The 22,456-nt window shown below is 39.1% G+C and overlaps 1 protein-coding gene across 4 annotated transcripts in view; it reads left to right on the forward strand.

The window, feature by feature from the left end:
- arhgap42b (Rho GTPase activating protein 42b) overlaps window positions 1–22,456 on the forward strand; it is a 73,682-nt gene that overhangs the window by 27,012 nt on the left and 24,214 nt on the right. For all 4 annotated transcript variants that reach the window (XM_085795908.1, XM_085795909.1, XM_085795910.1 and 1 more), the window contains exons 2-3: window positions 4,027–4,122; window positions 6,969–7,030. In XM_085795908.1, the coding sequence (XP_085652034.1) occupies window positions 4,027–4,122; window positions 6,969–7,030 (158 nt within the window). The remainder of the gene's footprint in view (window positions 1–4,026; window positions 4,123–6,968; window positions 7,031–22,456) is intronic.

Consider the following 22,456-nt stretch of genomic DNA (forward strand, 5'->3'; position numbering starts at 1 on the left):
ACTTCTGCTTTAAATGCTAGAATTTTTAATTAGTATTGAAACCACAGATTGCTGTTTGCTTCTTATTAATCAACAGTGTTATGTTTGGTGGCATATCAATAAGACTAGTTAGTTGTGTCACATTTTCTACTTGAAGCATATAGCTCTTATATAATACCAGGATATGAAACACATACAGTACACTGTTGGAAGCATGTGTACCTTCTCATACAGTATATTGCAGTTACAAACTGCAAAACAAACCTTTACAAACAAATAAATAAGCAAAGCGTCTTCTGTGGAAGGAACATGAGCTTGGTTGTCTACAGTACACTGTTATTATTACAGCATATCACTGTGGATTCTCTTACATGCAAGGCAATAGTCTTTTTAAGTTCAAAGTTGTTTGAAGTAAAGATGTGGCTGCTGATGCGAGAAGAAGGGAGAGGAGCAATTAGTAAGCCATTGTCAATAATGGATATGAGAAAAATGTGTATATTTCAGACTGTGTGGGCTGACAGTATTTTAGAATCTCTATCTTGTTTTGCCTAATTCGGTTGATTTATGAAATGTTAAAAGCCTCCATTATGTGCCGAGGCCTCATCCCACTCTTTAAAGTACTTATAAACATAGGTTAGCTTCACCTCAGCAAGAATATCTCACAGCAGACCCACACACTATAACATTTATGTAACGAAGGTATGAAACAAATGTAAACCAGTTGCATAATAGAATATTAAATAAAACTTCATATACTTGGTCAGCTGTTCCCAGGTCAATATTGCAGTTACTTTACCCCATTATCTTAAAATGCAGGTTTATTGACAACATGTTTGATTTTCTTGTGAGTCTGACTCATGCCTGTTATTTATCTACTAAACCAAAGATATGCACTGTTTCTTTGAAACAGCAAGTTTATGTTTCCATTAGTTTGTGGGTCCTATTAAAGATGGGATACAGTGTTGATTAGCATTTGTTTTTATAGTGGCTCCTCAAACTTATTTTTCCTCAGCATAACTCAAAATCCACACCATTATACGAGTGTATTCAATAATTTAAGTGTGGTTTTGGTTGAGTTTATACAGGCTGTTATTTCAAAGAAGAAAAAGATGTCCGAATCCCCAAAAATCAGCTGTTGAGCGGCTCAGCAGTTTTGCCTTGATGTAGCCTAATTAAGGATTTTAGCGTTTGATACTCTGCATAAACTTTTGAAAAATGTTACCACTGAGAGAATTTGCATTACGTCTCAACTATAGCCTATATGGAAATAAAAGCACAGTGATCAACTATAAACGTAGGATAACCACAGTGTTTAACATTACACATTTTTTATCCCACTAACTTTCTGCTATTTTGAACCAGAAGGAAAAGGTAAATAGTGGTAAGCACAGGTCATGATGGAGTATGTGACAGGACCCATTTTGTTGTTTGGTGCTGTGTTTTTCTTCTAATAGAGAAATAAAGTGGAAGGCTTTAGGTGAGGCAGACAGGATTCAGGAAATGGAGCCTAGTCATTTTTTATTGCTAGTATGTGGTGAGTGGCTGTTAAAGCTCCTCTACTCTTGAATGGACATGCACTCTGGTTGACTCATCACAACAAACAGTGAACAGTTGCTCTCAGCTAATTCTGGCTCATTGCGATAAGTCAGTAAAAGGTAGAAGACCATGCACATAAAACTTTGAGTGAAGTCAACGACCACTTCCAAAGGCCTTTGTGCTGTGCAGACACTGAGCTTAGAACAGCTGGAGGAAAACAGATGTGGGGCTTCTTGGAATTAGCGAAATATATTAAATCACTTCTCATATTTGAGTGTTTCTCAGGTGTTTCTCAGTGATTTGTTCCATATTGCCACATTTGAAGCTTTGCAAGTGTGTCTGGACTGATTTACACCTTTAGCTGGCTTCTCCTCCACAGCAGTGACTGCTAAGGCTCATGTTTACTTTGCTATTAAAAGCCACTCAACGCGTCAAAACATCCTCCTCATCACATCTGAAATCTACATCACACCTGGTTAAAATAAAGCTATATACTACTTTTAACTTATGCAGAGCTATTAAAAGCGAACCGTCAGATATAGATTTACTACTGGAAAAATACTGAGACCACTGTGATACCAATTTTTCCACTGACATCTCCAGTGAATATTTGAAAGTGAAAGGCAGGATTCACGTATTCTCAGCTGGAAAGTTAAGGAATAGAAAAGGCTAAAGCCTTTTCCCTGGAGGTTGTCAAATGTCACTTTGAAAAAATGAGGGCAGCACTTCATCAAAACTAAAGTCCTGGAATGCAGCAAACAGCATAAATTTATATCGAGCTGTGTGAGACTGTCCAAAGGTGGAATTTTTCTAAGGGTTTTTATTCACTATGTGTAATATATCATTTTTGACACAAAGGTTAGGCAGCTCAGATGGGCTTAATTTTCATAGACACATCTGAGTATTATGATCAATGGACAAGTGATGAAGTAAATAAAGCAGATATTTCAGTCACTCGTCGGCCTGCTGTTGTATGAATGTCAGTGGGCATGGAATTGGACAGTCAGCAGATCATAAAAGTGCATTCCTTTGCTCTTCTGCTCCCCAAAGCTGTCAGACAATAGTTGTTTTTTTTTCCAGTTCCAGTGTTTTGTTGCTTTAGTTGTGACTATAGAACAAATAGAAAAATTAGAACTGCTAGCCTTAAGTGTTTAAGCATATTTAAATATTGTGGTTTGGACAACCCAAAATGTGATGTCCACACATGTGTATGTGGGGTCTTAAGAGGTTAAATATACTCTATAAGTATCACTTTGTCTACATAGGAAGGAATGATACTGTAGTACTCTACGTGTGTGCTGGGGAGTGTGATCAACTTGTGCTGTGAGGATGTCATACTGTACATCTGTTTGTGTCTCTAATTACCAGGCTGCCAACTTATCAACAATGAGAGTTTGTTTGTGATGCTGAGGGTTTCTCACTCTCATACTGGTGTAACTACTGTATATAACTTCTGAGTCATATAACTCAAGTCACTCCTCCTGTCAAAAACAAGCCCACAGGTCATCTCAGCAGCTGTAGTGAGAGGAGCAAAGGCAAAGGGCATTGACGTAGTGTAAAGAACGACATCGTCCACATCAGGCGGCGGGGGTGGGTGGTTGGACGGGTTAATAAAATACACAATTATGATACAGGGGAGTGGAGAGTTTGATTCCTCTGTAGAAGTTGAGTTGTTTTGTTTATCTAGGAGTCTTCAACAAAGTTAACCTCGCTATTATTGTGATATAGCAACAAAGATTGGATACTGCTGAGGAAATACATATTTTAACTGAAATCATGGTCATTTCCTAAACCTAACCAAGTAGTTTTTATGCCTAAATTTAATAAAGCCGTAACACTTACTATGATAACCACTCTTGGTATGATGCTGTGCCTGTTATGGTAACCATGACAACTGAGATCCAGTGCATGTGCTGCTGTATTTGTGCTATTTCAGGAGAAACTAATATCGGTTGGGGTTGATAGAAGGCCATGCATGCTTTGTTTTAATAAATCACCTGTATGGTTGTTTTGGGTTGTTGGACTGGTTGGATAACTCATACATCTCGGTGTTACCTACATAGATGGCTACACTGCATAGACAAGGGTGGGCAAAAAAAAAAGATCATGTAAGAATCTTTTTGGGTTGATCTGCATTCTGTCTCTGCTCTGGTTTTATTTTGAAGGTCATGACATTAAATTATGATTCATATCTTTCCATCACTTTGGAACTATTGTTCAGATGTTTGTCTGCTCGCCGCTATTCTTTGCCAACAATGCTGTTTACAAATAGTGTCACAACTAATCACGCGTTTTACTGTGTTCATAAGGTGCTTTATCTAAGTATATTATTTGGAAAGTTCATTCTCTGTGACTTGACCCCTCCACGTTATTCATTTTCAAAACTGAGTGTCTAAATAGAGCCACTTTGCACAATGCAACAGCACATCACATTCCAAATAGACCATCTGATTGATTGTTATTTGTGTGTCATATTCTTCGTTGTGATGCCCTGACCCTCTGATTTTCCAGATCTTTCTGCTGCCGTACAGAAGTTCTCACAGTCCCTGCAGGAGTTCCAGTTCGAGTGCATAGGCGACGCAGAGACGGATGATGAGGTGAACATTGGTAAGTTCAGTTTTCGTCAGGGCTAAGAGAACAGATCTTTGTCTCTCTGGCACTTCATCATTGTTCCTCTCAACTCTGCCCAATTAGTCACATTGTCATCTTAATCTTTATCTTTCCTGACAGGTCCATAAGACTTCTGTTGGCACACAGTAGCTCTGACACATATCACAGAGGAGCTAATGCCCTGTGCCATAGGACCAATTGGTTAAAACACTTGGATAAATGTGTTAATAGAAAAGGGAAAAAGCTGTATCAGAGGCACTGGGAGCTGTTTTCAGACAAAATCAAGCATACTCTGCATATTCGTGTAATGGGATTTGGCTTTGAGTATAGATCTTAAAGTTGTCTGTGGTGCATGTATAATTAATGCTATTGATTTGCTTATGATGCTTCCCCTGTATCGTTTCAAGCCCATAAGAGATCAAAGAGACTAATTGTGATCAGTGTCAGAGATTAATGGAGGTGCGAACCTCCTAGCCTCCTACAGTAATATGAAAGCAGCTGTGCAGAGGGTCTCTCTGGCTCTAATGGGCAGGACTTCCAGCTTGCCCTCTTCTTCCTCTTCTCTTTTTGCTCTGCTCATTATCCCCAGCTTGAGTTCTTCACTCTATGGGGCTGGAGACTGCTGAATTACTGTCCATCTGCGAGGGCTAGACTGGATATCAGCCTCCTCTACATGAGACTGTAATGTTCATCTGAATGCCTAATGAATGGACCTTTTTCCCTTCTTCCTGACAAAAGCTGCAGCGGCTATATGAATGGCAGGGGTGCAGGACACCAATTATGCTTATTGGAAAAATCCACACTCTAATCCAAGCCTCATTGGAATCAAGCATGTTTTAATTTGAGGCTATGTGCCCCTTTCCTGGCCCTTGATCAAAAGCAGTGTTGATCTCACATTAAACAATGGATATTTAAGCCCCCCCCCCCTCCGATGTTTGCCGTGACCTGTAGAGTATTTACAGTACAAATTACCAGCACAACAGCAGCCAGAGGTTTGGCCGCGCCTGTGGTATCTGCATGCTGCACTTTGCAGACAATGGTTCACTCACTTGGGAGCCTTTTAATCAAGACCATTGTGGAAGCAACAATGGCACAAATGACCATAATGAAATTTTAAATGTAGATGATGTCATATAATTCTGGACTATCTGTGTCATATTAGTGTAAAAAAAAGTTTTTGTATCATCATGAAGAGAAATAATATCTCCACACTCAGCTCTTAGTGCCTATTGTCCCAGACACAGAGAGAAAAGGCCATGATTACTATTTGAGAGAGAAAAAAAATGAAACCTGCCTGTTGGAATCAATCTCATCATCAATGAAACCAAGTTTTCTGACTGACATAGCTGGACCCTTGTGTGAATGCCAGCCATGATCTTGATGCGGTATTGGTATACTTCACTTTGATGCACCCAACTTCTTCACATAACATCAGGATCCTGTACGTGCTGCCAGACAGGTTCACCTGACCTTTTATTGATTTTACGCTATGACTTCCTGGAGTGACATTCACATCCCACTGCAGTTATATAGGAATCAATGGGGCCAAAAGATTGATGTGGCTATAGAAATTAAATTTTTCAAAAGTTACATGCCCCTCTCACAGAAGGTCAATCCTTTAGTCTCCTGGAGCCTTCTGAGATTAGCTGATCTACACCAAAAAAAGTTAAATATCAAACAAGAAGGCAACATTCAGATCCACAAAACTGAACTAAGTAAATATGGGAATTTTTCCTCCAAAAAGGATGCAGAATAATAAATTATACATGTTTCTTCATTATCAGCCCATCTTCCCCTTTCATCCACTCTTGAGGTCATAAATTGTATTACATTCAGTGATTCATCAGGTTTCCTGCCTTTTCTCAAATTACCATGAATGATATGCAAGCTGTAACCTCACTTTGACTTCCATTTCCTTTCTATGGAGTCTAATCTTGTCCCATCAACGGCTCCAGCTGTGCCCTTTACCCCCTGAGAGGTTTGTGCTGTTGATAAAGGAGCTGGTGGCGTTAATAGGAGGCCAGCCTGTGTGCACGATCACTGGCACAAAATCATTGCTCCCTGGTCTTTAAAGTCTTTGGTGTGTAAATGGAACAAAGTGTCTAAGATGATGCATGGGTCTCCATGCCAGGCCGTCGCGGCTGATAATGATGTTACTGTGTTGGCAAACGGCGCAGCTCGACCGCTGCTAAATGGCTGAACACAGGGTGACACCAGGGCTGACCAACAGAGGCCACGCTGTATCTGGCCCTCAATTTAATGAAGCTGTGAAGCTATCAAGGCACAATTCTCCGGCAGATAAGGTTCGATGTATTGTATGCTGAATTCATGTGGCCCTGCAGACTGTAATATAAGCTATTGAAGTATAGCTAGCCCAGAACATATCTTTACCACATCAGTCTTGCCTACATTGTGACAGTATATTGTAAAGCCTAGCAGGAGCAGAAAATGAAGGGAAGCAATCAGTGGGTTCCATTCACTTAAAGTATTGTTTTTTACTGCTAGTCTTGGTTTTAAATTGGACAGCTGCATGATTTTATTAGGTTCTAAAATGTTCTGCACTGAAGGCTCTGAAGCTGCAGTGCAAATAAACATTTTAGCACCCGAACACAGCGCTTGTAGGGTTCCAAAAACATCTGATGTTTAATGGCTGAGCCACTCTGTGTTTTTTTTAAATATTTCTTTTAATCATCTGAATGCTGCAACACAGTTGTTCACTGTGTATTTGCTTGACGGTGAGCATATTGTGCATGATGTCTCATATACGTTGATGTATCTGTTGACCAAATATATAGTGCCTTTTAATGTGCTGGTTGTAGAAATGATCCGTCTGTGTGTTTCAGCCCAGTCATTTAAGGAGTTCTCCCAGCTGCTGAACACTGTGGAGGAAGAAAGAAGACGCCTGGTAAGAATGCACTTTTGATTTTCAGAATAACAGAATAATGTAACAGAGTTATATATTGCCTGTTAATTAGTCTGCTATTCAAAGTCCAAACATTATGGTTTCATACTCTTTTGTCTTTATTATAAGTAACAACAGCATCACACACTGTGGGTGTGGGTGAAGTGGGTTTGCGTAACTTTAGCAGGAACATGAATGATTAATTAGTCGCAATTCAAGAATATACCATTAGTTTTCTCTTACTAAAATGAATTATATTTCCTAAGGATGACAATGAACAATGCACTGACCGTAGACTGCGGTTTACGGAAGGGGGGTATGTACAACCCAGCCCAGAGTGACAGTGTTTCAGAGTTGCAGAAAAAAGGATGATTTTGTAAATGTTTAAAACCAAAGAGAGGAGGAACACTGACTTTCCTGTCCGAAGTATAATCATTCTGACAGAAATTGATTTGTGCTGTCAAATTAGTGTTAATTTGGACTGGTATGGAGGAAAGAGACTTGGAAAGGACTTGACAAGCTTGAAATCTACAGTTTTCTTGCCTGTGGATTCTGCCACTCTACCAGTTAGTTACTTCATTCTCCCAAGACACTAATACTCCATTGAAATAAAGCAAAGTTGGAATTACTGTACCCAGAAGTTACAGTAGTAGAAACTGAAAAAGAGAAACATGTACATGATATGTGACAGGCACCCATTGTTTCCTTCCATTTACATTTACATACCTCTGTGTGTATCTTGTGTAAATGTCAAAGCCTTACAACCAAATCAAAGTTCTGAACATTAAAAAAAAAAAAAGCAGCCACTTCATTTTGGCTTACCAGCTTTTTGGTTCACTGCACAACTTTCTGAGCTTCACAGTGTTATATGTTTGGGCAGAAAAAAACCCTGGGCTGCTAAAAGTAGATATTTTAGATGGTGCTACTGAGAAATGCCTTAAGGCAGGAATTATCTTAGTCCACATACTTCAGCTGTACATCTGATTCACATAGTATGAAATGCAAATGAGACCAGGTGTGATTTTGCAGCCAAAGGTTTTGTAGCTACCTGGAACATTTTCATTAGGATTCAGTTCTTCATGAAGCAGCAGGCGACAAACATTTTGCAGGCACTTCTTTTGAGTCTACAGGGGAAGAGCATTAGACACTGAGGTGATAGAGTTTGGAATAACAGCTGAAGTGGGGAGCACAGATGGGACTTAATGAGACGTTTAAGGTAATTCTGGAGATATGAGAATAATGTGATGAAACTGCTGATGTTCTCAACCCATTCATCATTCCCATAAAGAACCACAGTTATATTGTACCTATGTTTGAAGGCGTATTGTAGCCAGCCTGTAGAGGTCAATATAAATCCTCAAGTTTATGTAACATCTCATTGTGAATATTTTCCTCCTGACATTCATAGTGCAGCTAGATTGAATGGTAAAGAGCTGGCTTTGATACAAAGATATAGGTCACCTCTGTGCAGGCTATGCAGTTTCAATGAATATTGTCATCTCAATAATTATGATGAGTATGAAAGCACTTTTCATAAAGTTATATAGAGTTATTTTCCCCCTAAACTTTGAACCTTGTAAATTAATGTTTGTGTATACAGTAATATAATATAATATAATATAATATAATATAATATAATATAATATAATATAATATAATATAATATATGTAATATTATATAATATAATTTATGTAGCTAATGACACAATAGGCTGCTTGCGAATATTTTCTGCAGTATGAAAATTGCACTTGCTTTTACTGTATATTAATTCATCATCCTCTCATCAAAATATTAATGCTGTCAAGAATATGCTATGATATTTCTCTGCATTTTAATGCGCATACAGTCGTGGTTGCTTCCAACTGCTTGACTGTGTGCATAAAGCTCCATTTCCTACAACTGAAGTTGGTCTGGTCTTTGTGTGCATAGCCTGCAGCATGAAATACACCAAATAGAGCACTTTACCTTTATGGATATGAAGCATCAGGATAGCCTGAGGAGTAAAACTCCCAGCCTGTGATGGAGCCAGAATTTGACTGTGAATGGATTTTGTGAAAGTAGTTCATGGTATTTAGAAACATTGTGTGTTTGTAATGTGTTTTTGTGCGCTGCATTTGTCTAACCCCTAATAAGCACACATTTCAACCCAGACCTCAGTCTTAAAACAACTCAGTTTTTTGTGTGTTAACCTGAGCAAATTGTGACTGCTCCATAAAGGGTGTTTATTATTGTCACCATGACAACAGCGATCCAATAAACTGTCACCAGTGGGGTGCTTGTTAGGAAACACTCCAATGGGTCCAATCAGATGGTGGAGACAGTCCAAGTTCTTTGTCTCTGTTTATTTCAGTCACAAGACAGAGCTGCCGCTGTCACTGCTTTGACTCGCATCCCGGGAAGCAAAAGGTTTTCATTAACAAGGCTTTCTGGCTGTTGAGTGAAAGCAGCAAAAACAACACACATTTCTATTACAACACATTCCTCAGAATCATTGTAAATGCAGAAATAGACGTGACATAGAAGTCACTACTGAACTCAGTGCGGCGCGGGGCTGGTTGGCTCTCTCTGCCCCTGGTGCCTCAAACTAGGCTCTGGCATATGGTTGCGACTCTGTCTCTCTGGCGTAGTGGTGGTCATCTGATGGCTGTCGAGGATGATCAGGGAAGGTTTTCACACAGTTTCACAACATTTAAAGCAGTCTTTTTGTGGGTGTGGATGCCTGTCACAAAAGGGCACAGCACACATTTGGGGGTCAGAAATGTGGACAGAGGAAACACAGTTTGCATTTGAGAGCATCAAAATGGAAACACAGAAAGGAGAGAAATACATACTAATGTCAGTGTTTCAGGATTTTAAAAAAGCATCTTATTTAAAGGTGTGCAAAGAAAAAGAAAAATTAAAAATGACAAGCCACGGCTGAACTGGATACCAGAAATGAAATGACATTACAGCTGAGTAAAAGGAAAACTGAAAGACAATAACAAAATGCATGTTTGCCTAGTAATAGAAATAAACTTAATTAATCAAAGCAGCTATGAGTAGTCATGCTATAGGATGCAGTGCTTCATTCAGCCGTGATAGATAAAATCTATTCATAGCACACACACACATACACACACACACCCTTACTCATATACTGTATCTCTCTCTCCTTGCTTGAAAAGCATCTCCTTTGCATCATCTCTTTCTTCACCAAGCAGTCTTCTTCCTCCTCAGATCACAGGAATATGCAGAAAGACGACTCTCCTTGCACTTTGAGCTGGTAATGTTGGAGGAGTGTAACTAGTGTTTTATGCAAACATAGAACTCTTAGAGCAACTTTTTGATGAAGTTTTCCAAGAAGATCAAACTAGTGCTTACAATAATTTTTTTTCTCCCATAAATGAACTGTAAACTGCTAATGACTCACCTCACTTGCTCGTGTAAAACTGTGATTGACATTGCTTAATAAGCCACTGTAAGTGCCATGCTCATTTTCATGCTGTTTTTTTTAGCGCACACATGTTCACTGACTATCAGGCAGGTTTCCAGGTCCGTGACTTCACACCAGCCTCAATTTCCAAAACTCTCTCTCTCTAATTCACAGTTTTCACAACACTGCCACCTTGGTATAAACGGAGCCCTGTCTACACTAATTAAACTCTTTATGTAATGTAGGCCAAATAAACAGACTCAGCACTGGGAACTAATTAATAAAAATTAATTGACCTCATTCGCATCATAGCAATTTAAGCTCCCATCAAATCTGGGGTCAGACACTCAATCTTAAAATACAGCTAAGATCTGCCCCCTTTTTGCAAATCAAGATGAGCATTTGACAGTTTTTATAAATTGGATAAGCCGTCATTACTCCACAGTTTCACCACTGAAAAACAAAGAGGCAATAGTTTTTCTTATAATATACATGGTTTATGGTTGAGTGTTCAGAAACCACTTTGATGCTCAAATGCTTCCTAACTTAACTAAGTTCATTCCCTAAACCTGTGAGTGGAATTCATCACCACATACGTAAATGGTGGGAATGTATAATGGTGTTCAGTTATTTAGATATAACACAAAGGAAGGAAATACAGGCTTCATATGCCTCTTCAGAGTCCACACAAAAAGTACCCAAAATGTTGGCTTAATTCATATTCTTAAAGTATTGCACTTGCTCCCATTGAATTTTATTACGAGCTGCCCAATAACACATTCACTTGGCAGCAAACACTCAGCAGTCACCTCTCTAACTGCTGTTTGCATACCCTATAATTTTCAGATATCAACGGACTGTGATAAACAGCTTGTACAAATCATGTTTGTCAAGTGAGATCCGGTGTTTACTTGTAACATTACACAAAAGAGGTAATGACTCCATAATGCTACATAAGCCTTGAACTGAAATGGCTCCAGTCGAGAAGCCATTTCCAATTTAGGAAGGTTCGTAAACTCTGCCACTAATATCAGGATTAGCTTTTCATTGTGCTCTTTTTGTAGAATAAACACAAAGATCATACAGCACAGAAGTTCTTAAAATAGCTCTTGACCCAAAGTGAACATGTTATATTCTGCCACCGCTCATTAAATCACTGTTGCACCTCAACATCTGCACAAAATCTCATGACACCATGTGTATTGATCAATCAATAATTCAGTGTTTTACTATAAAAGACATGTTGCCTAACTGTTCAAGACAGTTCGGTGAGGAATACGATAAAAATATATGAAAATATAACTTATGTTGATGAAATAGTGCACCATGTACGTAATCTGTCCATTAGATTTGATAAAGGTGCTGTCAGATCCGCAGTAGAGTGAGTTCTTCAGTGAAGTTGAGACCGCTACCTGCGCTGCATGCTGGCTTGTGACAGCTCTATCAGTGTAACATATCATGCCATTTCCGAGCAGCACGTGGTGTATCTCATTCTGAGCCGCTGAGATATAATCAGGATTGACAGGATGCAAACTACAATATGGCGATGAGGTATGTGTGATTGCCAGGGAGAGAGGTGCCAACGCGGCACATTCAGCTGTCTGTCACGGGCTCAAATGTTGTTACAAAAGACGAAAGGCTTATTTGTTAAAGCACTTTTGCTGAACACTTTTTATTTTATGATAAACAGTTCAGTATCTGTCACATGGGGGGAGCACAGCATTTTCCAGATCCTCCATGCTGTCAGAGTGTTTGTATCCAGTTGGTTGAAATAGGAAGGAAAAACGCAGCTGACCAGAAGCTTTCACTCTGATCTTTGTGTAATTTGAAAGTAGAGCTCAAGTAGTGCGTCTCAAACCAACACATGTTCACCAAATATGTGACATTGTTCTTAACAAGGGAAGCGCACCACTATACATGGGTGTAAACCTTCAGTGGCATCTCCAGAAATAAAATCCAGATTTCACCCATCCCCCTTACTCCCATTTCACATCTGGACTAAATCTGTGGACTAAAAATAGAAGGACACAGACTGATAAGTGTGTGAGTTGGCGAAACAGACATTTTCAAAGCAGATGGAGAGGAAACCTGTATGTCCCAAACCGAGCCCCGTGTCCTAGGTGGAATGTTAACTAGCATACTGTAAATCCATGGTGCCTCTGCTCTGCTACATGGGAGAGACTCCTACCAGCAGCCCAATTTCTGCAGGCCTTGTCATGCATGGCGTATTTTATTGTCTGTTTGTTTGGCAGGTGGCCAAACCTGAAATCTTTTTACTTGTGCACTTTGTGTTTGGAAATACCAACTGCCCAAGTGTGCCATTTCAGGTGAAGGCTTTCCAAATTTTATCTTTTTTTTTTAGAAGGATTTCTGCTATAATTCCCCTGCTGATAACCCTTTCAGTGGCACAGAAAGAGTGAAAGTGGTTCGAGTTCTGCATGGTTTGAGGAGGTTCAGCCCTGCTGAGCATGGATGGCATTTAGGAGTGGAACGGCAGAGCCCTGATGTTGTGGCTTTTGGAGTGATGATCATATTCCCCTGGGAAGGAGCCTTTTCATGGCTGCCGTAGAAAACAGATTGTGTTTTCCTGTTGTTTTTAGCTAAAGTGAACAAAAACTCAGATGTAGCTTCATTCTGGCCAAACACATTTAGCACAGATAGTGAAAATCTGACTTGTAAACAATTACAGTGAAGTAACCTCATTTGTCTTAATAAACAGATGTGTTTAAACTTATCTTATCTTAAGTCTTGTATTTTCAGTTCATTGAAGGACGTGATCATAAATCCCACAGTGAGCATTGATTATGTGCACTGATGGGTTTTTTAAATAATATAATGAGTGAATGAGTTTTGGCATGTTTGCTTTAGCCAGAGTGTACGTCTGAAGATATTAGTTTTTCTTTAATTAGATTTCTTCCGTATTGAAAGTTCATTTGTTAATACAAACAAGCCTCTTAAGATAGTTCAAGGTCCCTGGTCACGTTTGATAGATGGAGAAAAGAAGTTAAGACATATTTTGCGTTCAATCCACTATCGGCTCATTAATGACTGTAATAAAAATGAATGACATGAAGTAAGTATTAAGGTCTCATTTTTCCTCGTTTTAAATTACAAATTAGAATAAACAAGCTCGTGAAGCTCGACATTTCTCAAATGTTAGACAGCTCGGCAGTATTCAACAAGATGCAGCATCATTACTTTTCTCTCGATAATAAGTGCAAGATACATGTTGTAAGTCTCTTGTGCTTTTCCTGCTGTTCTGTGAGATGAACAACAAAAGCCCTCCCCGGTTTCTCAAGTGCTGATTTTTAGCACTGTGCTGCATTTATTTCCCATGAAATCCTTGAGTTCTCCTTTGGTTCACATTTTCTTCAACAGCCTTTAAACACCTACAATTACACATAATCTGTCGGTGCCACACAACTGAAACCAAATGGTATAAAGTGGGTCTGTGTCTGGGGTTAGGTACATACTGCCGCCACCGCTGCTGCTGCTGCGTTTACAGGATTTAACAGTACAGTAGGTCCGCTCTGTGGGTACCTTGTGTGGCGGCCTGTGAACTGAGGAATGTCCCACTGACCCTGAAACAACAGTGTGAAATAAAGGCAGTCATTGTTCTGAGCAACACTGGTGGTGGCTTGTTTAATGAAAGTCTGAAAAGTATTCGGAACGAACAGTATCAAACCTTTGTGCTCGCCGCCCACACCACCCCCGCCCCTGCAGCTAAAATTAACCAGGATATCACTGTGTGTATCATTAAAAAGAACCGTTGTTTCTACATGAAATTAGATTCGGTTTAGGGGCTTTTTTTAGACTCTTTCTTTCAATAGCAGCTTACTGGCAGGTAATGATGTTAACTATTTATCCTATCACAAACTCTGGCAGTTTAATACATAACACGTTATTGCCACTTCTCTCCAAGTAAAGATTTTTTTTAAAAGGATTTGGACTTAAGGCAACAAACAAAATACCTTTTATTCCATAGAATTCCTGAAAACAAAAAATACATACAACCTGTTTCAATAAAGGAAGGTGTATTGACTTAATGCATTCCAGATAACGTGTTGCCTGAGACAAACCAGAGGGACAAACCATGACACAGCTGACAAATGTCACTGTTCATGCTGCACTGCAGTGATCCCTTTCCTTTGTGTCTCATTGTCTTTCTGCTTTCTGCTTGTTATGTGTCACTTCAGCAAAGCAAGGTCACAGATTACTCTGATGGAAAGCATTTTCTCTCCTGATGCAAACAGGCAGTCCGAAGACAGCTCTTTCTCTGGGAATGTGCATACAGTAGCAGAGATGGCATACACAGCCGCCAGAAGAGCAGTTCCCTGACATAATGTATTTCCCGCCTCTTGTCTGTGCTAGGGAGGGATTGGATCCCACAGAGACAGGCCTACTGAAATTCCTCTACATGGTGGGAATTTTTATGATCCGATACATCAACGTGAAGCTTCACCCGGCATACATTAATTAATGAAATATGGTCTTTAAATATCTATGTTACTTCAGGAGACAAATGATCTTGTTCACTCAGGGCTCTCGGTAAACTCTGCCTGCCAGCTTTACTAACTTACTGACAGCTACCTTCATCTTTTAGGATCCAATTGAATTCTTTATGGCAGCAGTTGGCTTGTTGTTCTAAATGTTTAGTTTCATTGCGCTGGGACTGCAGTGGGGCCACAGCTCTACTTTAGCGCGATCTCTCTGCACATCATCTGGCCCACTCACACACCTGACTGACAGCAAAGTTTCTTTTTTTGACACACAGGTATCATGAGTAAATAATAATAATACTATTTTTAAATGATCTTGCTGTCATTTCCCCCCCAGTGAATTCACATTTAATTCTTTATACTTTTCTTTTCAGAATAACAAAAGTTTGATTATTAGACAATAAAACTGTCTAACTGACTTTATTATACTGTTGACAAGCGACAGAAGACTTTACAAGTTAACTATAAATATGTTAATCCTTACATTAAAGGTCTCATGATTTATACTTTCCCTGGGTTTTATTTGAAATGTTGATTTATAAGAAGACTCCAAGAAGCAACAAACCATCTCAGTGTAGTTTTAGATTTCCACTCTCAGGCTTCAGGAAACAACAGGCGGGATATAAAATTAACTTTTTGACATAGGTCAGGTAAGGTGCTTCTACGGGCCACTGAACTGCTTACAACACAAGGTCATTAAAAACAGCAGTGTTTCCCTAAGTGCTTTATTACACTGCCATCTTAAAGGTAGCCTATAGTGTGTAGGAATTACCCCCATCTAATAATAATAAAAATAATAAACTTTATTTGTATAGCACCTTTCAAAACACAGTTACAAAGTGCTTTACAGATCAAGTAAAAGTAACACTGTCATCACAAACATTTAGAAAAACATAAAACCATGCTTTGCGGAGTGAGATAAAACAGTCAGGATAAAAGCATAAAACCATAATCAGCAGTATTGATAATAAAACAAATAGAATAAATGGAGTAAAAATAAAAACAATTAAAAAAATAAAAACAATAAGGGGGCAAACAACAGAGCTACTCTAAAAAAGCCTTAACTAGACTTAAAAGAGGGCAGTGAGTTAGCTGACCTTACTGTAGCAGGCAGGGAGTTCCACAGCTGTGAGGCTCTAATAGAAAATGCCTGATCACCTTTAGAAGCTAGGTGGGCTGTGGGAGCAGTTAGAAGGGTCTAATCTAGCGGTGCGGTTGCATATCGGAACGTATTCTTGATGTTGCATTCACGTGAAATCGGGCAGACGTCAGACAGACAACAGACGCTGCTTGTAACAGGATAAACAAGCGTCTCTACGCAAACAAGTGGTCCGCCAGCACGAGGCAAAACAATACAGATGTGACAATATGTTGTCATGGTGATGTCGTATTGTTTACCTGACCCACGTTTTACCGTCTTTCTCTCGTCGAGTAAAATGACATCCGGTTGGTTTGCCGACGGCCGTCTGCCTGACTGCACCTGAATGCAACACCAGTGCCTCCGTCCTTCCTCACACTACACAGTGGTGACAGTTTTAACAGGCGCTACCTGGAAAACTTTCTCCCCGAGCCGACAGCTCCGGTGAGTTTCTGTGGTTACCTACGGTCACGCTGCCACTGAACATAAAAAATGGCGATGCAACATAGCAGCCAAGGTTCGGTGCGCCCCCCTTGTAGGCCTATATTAATTTGTAACGACTTGTAACAACTCATTCTAAGGTATGAGAAAGCTTTCATTTGTATGCGGGTGTGATTCGACTTCAGTGAAATTCATGAAAGCAATATTTGATTTTTGCTAATAAAAAGCCAAATAAGTTACATACTGGGGCTTTAACAACACACACCTCCCACTCTAACTAAGTTGTCCCAAAAAAACATAAAACATAGGCTTAGGCTTAAAATTAGGTGATGAAATGATATGATATGTATATTATGTATGACGATAGGAATGTCAACACTAGCATTGCATTCAAAATAGCAGAATGTCACACAAAGGACTGGTATGAATTACTTTGGCGTAAAAATAGATTTTTCAGCCATACAGTAACCCTAACCTTCCTGGTCAATCACCATCTCAAAGAATCACCATATACTATTCATGTTACTAACCATGTTTACGTCTTGCCACTTCTTCTGACTGACACACTGACTGAATGATAACATTTTTGCAGATAACTTGATACATTTTTGAATGTTGGATGATGGTGGACAGCGGGGTACAACTTTGAAATGTGAAATGCAATCAGTCGATCTGCTCTAACTGTTTGGCATTTATGGTGAAAGTTATATAGTGAAGTAGGCATATTCCGGCAGCCTACCAATGGTGACCTTCTCATTTTACTTGCCAAAACATATTTTACACACATTCGGCGAGTGGCACTAGTGCTAATTTTAAATCCTGACAACAGATCAGTGAGCCATCAGGAGGGAGGAGACTCTGAGCGACTCTGATTGGCTGACTGTTTCCTGCATGTGAGAATAAAATTTTTTTTTTTATAAAAATCCTGATGGCTCATTTTATTCTTTGTTTTCTGACACAGCCAGTTTCACTGTGGACTAAACACTGTGATACTGTCACAGTGTTCATGTAAGCCCTAGAATACATGAGATGATGATGATGATGATGGTGATGGTGATGGTGATGGTGATGAAAATATATGAGACCTAATTCAAATGTTCACCTAGACATCACCCAGTGACCAGTTATTTTGATGCCTTTACTACAAAATCTATTTTTTTATTCTTATTTATGATCATTCGTCAGAGGCACACAATTATGATTCTTTATCATTCAAACTTCAGTTTCAGTTTCCTGTATCAAAAATACTCTCATTCTGTGTTGGCTGTGAGAATACTATCACTCTTTATTTGAAGAAATTGGTTTCATGCACAAGAATAAATCTGCACAGACAACTACATGGAGCCACAGCTCAAAAACTCTGGTATCAACAAGCATTACAATACATCACAGGCAACCAAACTGTACTTAAAACAAACAACAGAAAATCCTCATGGGACCCACAAACCAGCGGCTGGCTCCTTTTCAGTGGCTGCTTCATATCCTTGTTTAACAGCTCACTCTCCGATGAAATGTGTAGGGCAAATGTGTCACATCTACTCTCACACCGCGCTGTGTGACTCTGTCTTCAGAAGGTTTGTTTTTTTTTTTCATCTTTTTTTTCATAGCTCATAAAAGTCAGGGGAGGATGACTTTTCAGCTTGCTGCAGGTATCAGTGCTGCACCAGATAAAGATTTAGCTCTGCAATGAGATTGTTACCCCCTGCCACACACACACACACACACAATCTGCAGAGAGAAGTGACTGAAACGCACAGCTGCAGCCCCCCACCCCTTTTAATAAAGGTCATATCACACCATCAGCGTGAAATAGGACATTTTATGCTGTCACAGTGATGAGGACAATAATGTTTATTATGCAATTAACAAATTAATTAGCTTGTGGGGGCTTTGCTTACACCTACTTTAATGAGTTAGGCTAATTCCATTGGTTTGCTGATGCTGTCACTGTAGTTATTGGTGTGAGTGTTGCCGATTTTTTTATGTGACGCTGCTGGCTACCATTAGCCGTTATACGACTCAAGACAAAGAAGTGCAGATGTCTGGCACTCAGGCAGTGTTTTTCCACGTAAAGGGAAACACATGCATGTGGTCCCGCTCAGAAGCAGTAGCACTAGACAACTTCTCACTGCTGGATTTTACGCTTCATGATTTGACACAGTCGTTCATTCAAATCAGCTGAATGTCAGTTTTAAAGACTTTAGTCGATTGCTCATACATAATAGTAGATATGGAAAATGTAATCATTTGCAAGAGTGAAGGCAATTTTTCAAGATGCATAGTCATACTAATAAATGTTTAGTCCTTTTCGTGCTTTCAAGGTGAAAAGAGACGTTGAGCGGGAAAGTTCATGGTTAATTTAAAGAGTTAGATTTCATGAAAAATGCTTTTAGTATCATTAGAAACAAGCTTACAGTATTATTTATTGATGGTTTTTCTAATGCTCTAAAATCCATAGCTTGTTAAAAGCCAGACTTATACATTGAGAAATTCAAGACTTGTGTCTGCTGATGCTAAATGTTTGTCTGGACTCATTATCTTTTCATTCCCTCAATCTGCTTGTGCAAACCAATGGACTCTAAAACAAATCAATTTTGGCCAAAAGCCTGCATTAGATCATGTCTGAAGTTGCCAGGGTTTCTATCAGAGGTTTTTTACCAAATTGTCATAGACAGATAAAACATCTACTTGTCAAAGTCTGGTTTTGCAGAACTCTTTCCCCCGACATTTCTTCAATATTCTATTTGAGAGTGAAATTTCTGAGCAACAAACAAAAAGTATGCGTTTTCATTTGAATGATATTGCAGCACAGTGACCAAGCAAGCTTTTACAGCACCCCTTCAACCAGCAAAACAAAGCAGGACTCGTGTGCATAGGTGCGTGTTCATATACTATGTATTAAGTTGGCTTTTCATTGCGAGAACACAGAATGGGCAAAAGGCCCATAAAAGTTATTTACTACAAGGTTATAGACATACTGTAACCAGTGAGTCAGAACATTTCCCTGTTAAATGCTACAGTGATTATAACCTACAAGCATATACTGTACGGTAAGAACAGAAATACACACGCGACTCCCCTGGATTGAATGTGACCTATTCAGCCTACACTATGCATTTAAAGCCATTCCAGTAGATCTGCAACAAAATATACTGTATAAATATTTGCAAAATAAACTGCATGGTCTACAATTTATGAGCCAAAGAGATACACTTGATGAGTGCTGTACTAACAAGAACTGACCTGGGTGACGGTTATCTATGAGCCTCTCTGGGATATATGCTTATGTGTGCACACTGTTAAGAAAAATCGTCACACTGAATATACTGTGTGTGTATTGGAAAAGCCGTGGGGAAAGGTGTAATACCCTTCAGGGCATATTTTTATGGGTCAGTAGATGAATGAGGTAGAGAGGGCTAGTTGCTTCAAAATATATTTTCACATTCAAACAAATTCTAAAGATTTTTTTTTTTTTGACAGGTGTTAAGTGGAAATTTCAATTGGTCCATATTACACTATTCAATTTGGGCCGCTCTTGGTGGCATTCTGATCTGTCTCTGCAAATTAACCTCAGAGCAACACTTTTGATCCGCTTGATATTTGGACTTGTAAAAGGGGCAGGGGAAATACAGCACATTGACATTCCCCCTCCTATCCAGTAATGAAATTGCTTAGCGCTATTGCATCCTTTCAAGCATCACACTGTGTTCGCTCATATGGATTTAATCCTGTTGAAAGAGGCTGTTGCTGAGGGCATTCGGCACAATGCCAGTTTGAAAGTAATCCATCGAGTCTTAAATAAGTTGGCCTTTTTCCAAGTATAGATATCTGAATCAGCTCATTGATAATTGATAATCAAAACTGATTTCAAATCTGGAGCTTTTCACATCTCGACAATCTCTAAATTCTGCAGTGGTTTGGATGTAATTTACACTAGTTGGCACCACCACTTATCCACTGTTAATTATTTTGGAATGACAATTTATGAAGTATTCTATCCTTACCAATATGTATAAGCCTCATCATGTTCACCAAATGTTTCACATACAGTAGTCAATTCTCTGGTCCAAGTAACACTCAAAATTTGTCCCAAAAAACACACAACCAATCCTATAAAAATATGTTAAAAAATATGTCTTTGCCTTCCTTAGACCCCGGTCTAAATATTAAACCCTAATCCCAAAGGCTTAAAGTGCTGTATTCTTAATTGTCCTGTCTACTGAAATGAACTGAAATGGAAAAAAAAGCTAATGGTATTAGAAATCTACATTTAAAGCAAGGTATTACTGCAGGCTCAATTAGACTGAAAGCATGAGAGATAAGACACAGGAAATGACATTATCACTTTGGCAGAGTGGTATAATTCTCGCTGTTGACACAGTAGATAACATGATGACTCCGATATGACTGGAGGATTATAACAGGTAGATATGGTGACCGTCAAATGTCCTCTATATTCTCTCACTTGTCACTTGTAACTGAATTGTCTTGGTTTATCTCACAGAAACACTTTACTTTCCAATGCTTTTAAATCTGTCTAGTGACAGTTAATACAGGTTTTCAGTGTTGATGTGAACTGCTGCATACATCCAAATTTATAACAAGCACCTGACTGTAAAAAGTGAACCTCCTTGGTGCTCTCGGTGGCTCTCAAATTAAAATAAAACATCACATTCTTTCAAAGATCATCTTTGAAATCATCTTAAAGGGGACATATTATGGAAGTATCATTTTTTGAAGGCTCTTTAACATACATTTAGGTCTTTGGCTTGCCTTCCGGCCCCCAAAATGTGAGAATTGACAAAAACATCTGTAATGTGCAGGCTCCCTAGGTTGGAATCCACATGGTTTTACGAGCTGTTCCCTCAGTTGTCTTCCAGAGGTTTAGAATTTGCATAATACCACCCCTACAGTACCTGGTACCAATCCACCTTTTTCCGAACGTCAAAAACGTAAGCCTCTTTTGCCGTTTTTGCTCTTCCGGTGGAATTTTATGTTTACGTTTCCATGGTTTTGGTAGTCGCGGTAAATGCATGGATTTCTTTTTTTTTTTTTTTATGAAAATCTGTAAAACGCATGGATCATCACACCAGCTTGTAACAGTGGATATCACACAAATTGACATCCGTGTTAAAAGCCAGCATTAATAGATCCATGCGTTTACCGCAACTATGACAACGACTGAAAACCATGGAAACGTAAACGTACAATTCCACCAAACCGGCAAAACCGGCTTCCGGGCAAGCAGTGGTTCATTTGCATTTAAAGGGACAGATAGTCACAGATATGTCTTTAAGACAGGGGCACTATTTTAATTTGTGGAATGGGGGCATAATAAGACTCATTTAAAGAAAAACAAAGAAAACCTATTTGCATCAACCATATGCACCATTTCATTTTATTTTTCAATGAAACTGAATATCATCTCTAGTAGCCTACACATGTCATCGAAGTATTGACCTCATCTGAAATTGTAATTTTATTCTTTAATTACAGAGTAGAGAGTCAACCCATGTGTCACTGAAGGTCCACAGTCTACAGTGTTTTGCTTCGGGTAACATTTTCTACTGTTGAGCTGTAATTAATGCATCAGTTTTGATCATTTTTCCATTAATCTAATCATTATCAAGTCCATAATTGTCAAAGATATCAAAATCATTTCAGCCGAATTTCACTTTGGCCTTTATGGTGCCCTATTAAAAAACTTTATGTCCAACATGTACACTAATTTTGCTAAATTGGTGCAACGTGCAAATGATCATTCTGCAACATTGAACCTCTCCGTGATGGTGCAAAATGACCTCTGGACTCATAATGTCTGAATTCCCAGTTGAGTTTTAATAGAACTATTGAAATATTAGGCAGAGCGCAGTACCAACAGACACAGCATTAGACGGCAAACGTTTGGAATTGTAATACAGTGTGTAACCACCATAAT

This window comes from Trachurus japonicus, chromosome 13 (assembly GCF_045865225.1).
Source record: "Trachurus japonicus isolate A0001 chromosome 13, Traja_1.0".
Taxonomy (NCBI): Eukaryota; Metazoa; Chordata; class Actinopteri; order Carangiformes; family Carangidae; genus Trachurus; species Trachurus japonicus.